This window comes from Gorilla gorilla, chromosome 23 (assembly GCF_029281585.2).
Source record: "Gorilla gorilla gorilla isolate KB3781 chromosome 23, NHGRI_mGorGor1-v2.1_pri, whole genome shotgun sequence".
Taxonomy (NCBI): Eukaryota; Metazoa; Chordata; class Mammalia; order Primates; family Hominidae; genus Gorilla; species Gorilla gorilla.
The window spans coordinates 27,586,078-27,592,498 of NC_086018.1; the positions used below are offsets into that span (position 1 = coordinate 27,586,078).

At 51.4% G+C, this 6,421-nt stretch overlaps 1 protein-coding gene across 29 annotated transcripts in view; it reads right to left on the minus strand.

The window, feature by feature from the left end:
- Nucleotides 1–6,400, minus strand: part of THOC5 (THO complex subunit 5) — a 45,924-nt gene extending 39,524 nt beyond the window's left edge. For 2 of the 29 annotated variants that reach the window (XM_055374139.2, XM_063704636.1), the window contains exons 1-6: nt 5,340–6,400; nt 5,119–5,154; nt 4,409–4,454; nt 4,035–4,153; nt 2,440–2,555; nt 739–870 (exon numbers count right to left, since the gene is read on the minus strand). In XM_055374139.2, coding sequence (XP_055230114.1) covers nt 739–834 — 96 coding nt within the window. In that variant the 5' untranslated portion in view covers nt 835–870; nt 2,440–2,555; nt 4,035–4,153; ... (1 more) ...; nt 5,119–5,154; nt 5,340–6,400. Of the gene's footprint in view, nt 1–738; nt 871–2,439; nt 2,556–4,034; nt 4,154–4,408; nt 4,455–5,118; nt 5,259–5,339 lie in introns of all 29 variants that reach the window. The other 27 variants (XM_063704647.1, XM_063704637.1, XM_063704645.1 and 24 more) reach the window with 15 other exon arrangements.
- Between the last annotated feature and the right edge of the window lie 21 nt (nt 6,401–6,421).

Here is a 6,421-nt window from a genome sequence, read left to right on the forward strand (position 1 = left end):
GGAGGCCAAGGCAGGTAGATCACTTAAGCTCAGGAGTTTGAGACCAACCTGGGTAACGTGGCAAAACCTCATATCTACAAAAAATACAAAATTAGCTGGGCATGGTGGCGTGCAGCTGTGGTCCCAGCTACTTGGGAGACTGAGGTGGGAGGATCGCTTGAGCCCAGGAAATGCAGTCTGCAGTGAGCAGAAATCGTGCCACTGTACTCCGACGTGAGCGACACAGTGACACCCTGTCTCAAAAAAATTTTTTTTTAAATAGCTAAGTCACAAATGAAGTTGACAGATTCAAGGACAGAGAAACAGACAAAAAGAAGAAAAGAACCTGACGATCACATGAGCTCTCAGGCCACAAAAGAGGTTCTGTGGGCACATGGTTCTGGTATTGTCTCAGCAGCACACCGAGGGATTCCTGAAGCTCCAGTGCCATGCTGCAGATGGACTACCTTCTTCTGACCATCAGGAAAACTGGAGACACATATCATACTGGAATACATTCTCTGGGCAGGTACTAATCATGTCTAATACAGGCTTGTTGGTTTTGGAGATGCTGCAGCTAAACCAGATGTGGACACTCAGCTTTAGTGAAGAAACAGGAATGCCAGTCACCTGGTCAAGTGGAAGCCACCAAAAAGTTGTACCTGGTAGATGAGACCCCGAGCTGCTGCAAACACACAGCCAGGTGCTTGGCCATGAGATGTAATTTCTCAGCAGCATGGCAACCCTGACTGATCTCACCTGCTCGGTGTCAGATCGATTCCGCTTTCCTTCAGCTGGGGCTCCATCGCTTCGGATCACTTTGGGCTTCCGTTTTTTGCTCGATTCTGATGACATGGTTGTTCCTTGATGTCAGGAGGAAACAGCTGAGACCTGTTAAGAGGAGAAAGTTTTTGAGATTCTTCTGGAGTCATAACACTGAAGTCGAACTAGCAGTTCTGGCCACTTACAGACTTGGTAACTCAAGGAAAGTCACTTAACCCCTCAAAGCCTCAATTTAACCCTCTGTAATACAACAGGGAAGCATCCCTCAGCCTGTCCAAAACAAACTCCACCTTCTCTTTTAAAAAGGCATCACCACCCACTCCCACTGACCTCGGAATCATCTACTTCAACCTCTCCCTTCCCTGCCTCCACCCACATCCTGCTCCACACTCTCCATAGAGGAGACCTGTATTGAAGTGTTCACCCAGCTATCCAGGCACCATGTGTGTCTCCATCTCAACACCCTAGGCCAGGCCCTCCACATTCCTCTCCAGGACTACTCTAACAGTCTTGCCCAACAATACTGTCTAAATTCTCTTTCTTAAAAAAGACCAACCTAATTAATGCCTCTCCTGTTTCAAAACCTTTGCTGGCTCTTCATAATGCACTGAATATCCATATTCCCTGACCTGTCATAAAGACCCTTGATGGTTTGTCCCCAACCCACCTTCCCAACTTCATTTCTTGCATTCCTATTCCTACTGACCTTCCCACTGTCCCCAACCTCTGCTCCTAGCTGCAACTGCACCCTGCAATCCCAGTTCCCCAAACACTCCACGTCTTTTCCCCTGCTTGCAAAGATCTTCCTTTTCCTCCCTATATCCTTCAAGACTAAGCAATGCTCATCTGCTCTAGGAAGCCTGTCAGGTCTCCCCAAAGCCCTCTTTTGGCTACTTTGGGTACACTATTAGGGAATTTATCTCTATGAATCGTTTACCTGTCTTCCCACCTAGATTGTGAGCTCTACCCTCTTCCCCCTGAGCCTGGCACAGTGCTCCATAAATTAGTATCCAAACTCCTCGGTCTGGCATTTAAACACACTCCCAATACTACTGTGATCACTGTGTGCTGGGCCTTGATCTAACTACTTTATGGGTATGTTCTCATTTGCTCCTTATAACAAACTTTTCAGCTAAGAACTACCACCATTTCACAGATGACAAAACTGAGGCTCGCAAGGGGAATTACTTGCAAGTAATTGCGAGTCACATGACTAGTACGCCAAAATCCAGATCTATCCAATCAATGCCATACTGGTGCTCTTAACTACACTTTTATGCCTCCTAGTCCTGCCAGCCTCTCATCTAGTGATGCCATTGACTCCCAGGTTGATCCTAGAATTTAAAGTATAAAACCTACATTTCATGGGGCTCTACAGTCACAAAGCATCCTCCCTTGTTGCCTCACCACAGCCTCCTGAGGTGGGCAGCAGTGTCCCCTTTACCCTAATCCCTCTTGCTCTGTCACCCAAGCTGGAGTCCAGTGGCACAATCATCACTCACTGAAGCTTCCACATCTCCGACTTGAGGGAGCCAATAGTTTGTCACAGTAAAAGTCAGAGAGCCCTGAACTGGAATCTCCATTCTACTCTTTCATGGCTACGAGTCCCCGGACGAGTCACTTCACTTTTCTCTGGGTCTGATTCCTCACAAATCAAATGAGAGTAACAGTCCCTACCACAGGGGTTGTTGTGGGCTTTAACACAGGAGGCATTCCACTGGGGAAGGTGATGAAGATGACCTGGGATTGTGGCTTCAGATGATGCATAGGTGATCTTAAATAATGCTGAACACCTAAGGAGAAAGTTAATCCCTTTTCAATTCTTATTTTGAAACTTCTGATTGCTTCAAGGAGAACATCTCAGTTCCCTAGTTTGTCTTTAACATCTATGAATGCCAATGTTCCTTTGTAACAAAAGAACTCTATCCCACAGCCTTAAACAACAAAATCTAGCCAGACTTTGTTAACAATGATCTAGTTGCATTATATTAACTATATTAATTTTTACCTTCTACGTAAAACAAGTGAAAGCAGCTTTCCATTTCTGGTGGAGAGATTTCAAGTTTTCTCTCAAAGTAAATTTGAGTTTAAAAAGTGACTTGGCTGGGCGCAGTGGCTCAGGCCTGTAATCCCAGCACTTTGGGAGGCTGAGGCGGGTGGATCACCTGAGGTCAGGAGTTTGAGACCAGCCTGGCCAACATGGTGAAACCCCGTCTGTACCACAAATACAAAAATTAGCCGGGAGTGGAGGCGGGCGCCTGTAATCTCAGCTACTCAGGAGGCTGAGGTAGGAGAATCACTTGAACCCAGGGAGCAGAGGTTGCAATGAGCCGAGATCGCGGCCACTTCACTCCAGCCTGGGCAACAGAGCGAGATTCAGTCTCAACAACAAAAAAAGTGACTGGGCCCAACACCATGGCTCACACCTGTAATCCCAACACTTTGGGAAACCAAGGCAAGCAGAGGTGAGAGAATTGCTTGAGCCCAGGCGTTCAAGACCAGAGTGGGCAACAGAGCGAGACCCCATCTTTAGAAAACATTTTAAAATTAGCCTAGTATGGTGGCGCACACCTGTGGTCCCAAGCTACTCTGGAGGCTAGGGTGGGAGGATGGCTTGAGCCCAGAAGTTCCAGGCTGCAGTGAGCTATGATCGCGCCACTGCACTCAGTCTTGACAACAGAGATCCCGTTGCAAAAAAAAAATTTGGACTGGATTAAAAATTTTTACTAAACCCCTCCCCCTCCCCCTCCCCCTCTCTCTCCATGGCCTCCCTCTGATGCCGAGCGGAAGCTGGACTGTACTGCGGCTATCTCGGCTCACTGCAACCTCCCTGCCTGATTCTCCTGCCTCAGCCTGCCGAGTGCCTGGGATTGCATGCGCGCGCCGCCACGCCTGACTGGTTTTCTTATTTTTTGGTGCAGACGGGGTTTCGCTGTGTTGGTCAGGCTGGTCTCCAGCTCCTGACCGCGAGTGATCTGCCAGCCTCGGCCTGCCGAGGTGCCGGGATTGCAGATGGAGTCTCGTTCACTCAGTGCTCAATGTTACCCAGGCTGGAGTGCAGTGGCGTGATCTCGGCTCGCAACAACCTCCACCTCCCAGCCACCTGCCTTGGCCTCCCAAAGTGCCGAGATTGCAGCCTCTGCCCGGCCGCCACCCCGTCTGGGAAGTGAAGAGCATCTCTGCCCGGCTGCCCATCGTCTGGGATGTGAGGAGCCCCTCTGCCTGGCTGCCCAGTCTGGGAAGTGAGGAGCGCCTCTTTCCGGCCACCATACCGTCTAGGAAGTGAGGAGCATCTCTGCCCGGCCGCCCATCGTCCGAGATGTGGGGAGCGCCTCTGCCCCGCCGCCCCGTCTGGGATGTGAGGAGCGCCTCTGCCCGGCCGCGACCCCGTCTGGGAGGTGAGGAGCGTCTCTGCCCGGCCGCCCCGTCTGAGAGGTGAGGAGCCCCTCCACCCGGCAGCCGCCCCATCTGGGAGGTGGGAGGCAGCCCCCGCCCGGCCAGCCGCCCCGTCCGGGAGGGAGGTGGGGGGCAGCCCCCGCCCGGCCAGCTGCCCCGTCGGGGGCGGGGGGGGTGCCTCCGCCCGGCCGCCCCTTCTGGGAGGTGAGGAGCCCCTCTGCCCGGCCGCCACCCCGTCTGGGAGGTGTACCCAACAGCTCATTGAGAACAGGCCATGATGACGATGGCGGTTTTGTCTAGTAGAGAGGGGGGAAATGTGGGGAAAAGATAGAGAAATCGGATTGTTGCTGTGTCTGTGTGGAGAGAGGTGAACATGGGAGACTCCATTTTGTTCTGTACTGAGAGAAATTTTTCTGCCTTGGGATGCTATTGGTCTATAGCCTTACCCCCAACCCCGTGCTCTCTGAAACATGTGCTGTGTCCACTCAGGGTTAAATGGATTAAGGGCGGTGCAAGATGTGCTTTGTTAAACAGATGCCTGAAGGCAGCATGCTCGTTAAGAGTCATCACCACTCCCTAATCTCAACTACCCAGGGAGACAAACACTGCGGAAGGCTGCAGGGTCCTCTGCCTAGGAAAACCAGAGATCCTTGTTCACTTGTTTATCTGCTGACCTTCCCTCCACTATTTTCCTATGACCCTGCCAAATCCCCCTCTGCGAGAAACACCCAAGAATGATCAATAAATACTAAAACAAACAAACAAACAAACAAATTTTTAGTAAACGGTAGTACAGGTGGTAAGTTGATCTGGCAAAGCCTACAAAGACCGGACCTGAAAGGCTTAAGTGTGGGAAATCCTGACTTTGGCAACAGAGTAGAGTGCCTGCCACACCGAAGAGCACAATATTTGTGAGCTGTTACCATCACCACCACCCCCACCCCCATCAGGCTACATTACCACGATCAAGAAGCTCCAACGTGAAGCCTGAGGATGCTGCAGCGAACACTTCGGATGAGGTAACAGCGCAGCGCCCAGAGGCCGGGGACCGCGGGTAGTGAGGGAGGAGAAGCCGGGTCAGACCCCAGCCCAGGGGCGCCCTTTGGGCGATCAGCACCTCAGTCCCGGAGCGCCCAGCCCCGCCCCATCTCCCAGCCCCACTGCCCTTGTCCCCTCCTCACCTCACAGCTCCAAGAACCTGGCACCGGGAGTAAGCCACTGCCGGAGGCGGAGCAAAGGTTGCCCGCGCACCATAGAGAAGCGGAAGTAAGGAAGGGGCGGCCGACCGGAAGCGAGGCGTGGAGGCCGGAAGCTCAGCGCGGAGGCCCCCGAGGGAGGTGGTGGCGTGGTGAGACTGTAAAGACAAAGACACGTTTCTCGTTCATTGTGCCCAGGGCCTAAGATAGTGTCCAGCAGCTAGTGGGCGCTCCACCGAGTAGTTGAATTAATGTTGTGTTATGTCCAAGATAACACGAAAGAACCTGGTAGCGCGGCCGGGAAGATTTCGGCGCTAGAGGATTTGCCTGCATAACCTTACTTCTTAATTATTATTTTTACCATAATATGCCACACCAGTGAAGGCAAGAAGTCAGGGAGGGCATTAACCTCATTTTACACTTGGCTTTTTGAGGAGTGCATCACCAGTTTCTCCATTTTAGGCCTGACTTGCCCAGGACAGGGTCACAACTCTAACGCAGTATTTGAAAGCTTCTAATGCAGTATTTGAAAGCTTCAGGTATTTCCTACCCCTGGCATGAACTGTACAAACAAGGCCCAGGATTTTTTCGTGTAAATCCTACTTATCTGGAGCTAGTAACACGTGTCCTGAATCCCTGGTTGTAGGGGGCCAGTTCCTTCTCCTTCCCAGGAGCAAGGAGGAAAATACTGGCTCTTTTTTATTTTTATTTTTATTTTTTTTTTGAGACAGAGTTTTGCTCTCTCACCCAGGCTGAAGCGCAGTGGCGCAATCCCCGCTCACTGCAAACTCCGACTCCAGGGTTTAAAGGATTCTCCTGCCTCAGCCTCCCAAGTAGCTGGGATTACAGGCATGCACCACCGTGCCCAGCTAATTTTTGTATTTTTAGTAGAGACAGGGTTTCACCATGTTGCCCAGGCTGGTCTTGAACTCCTGACCTCACTCAAGTGATCTGCCCACCTCGGACTTCCAAAATGCTGGGATTACAGGCGTGAGCCACCGCACCCAGCCAGTACTGACTATTGAGAATCGCTCAAGAACACAGTACCCTCCAGGAGGGTAGATCTG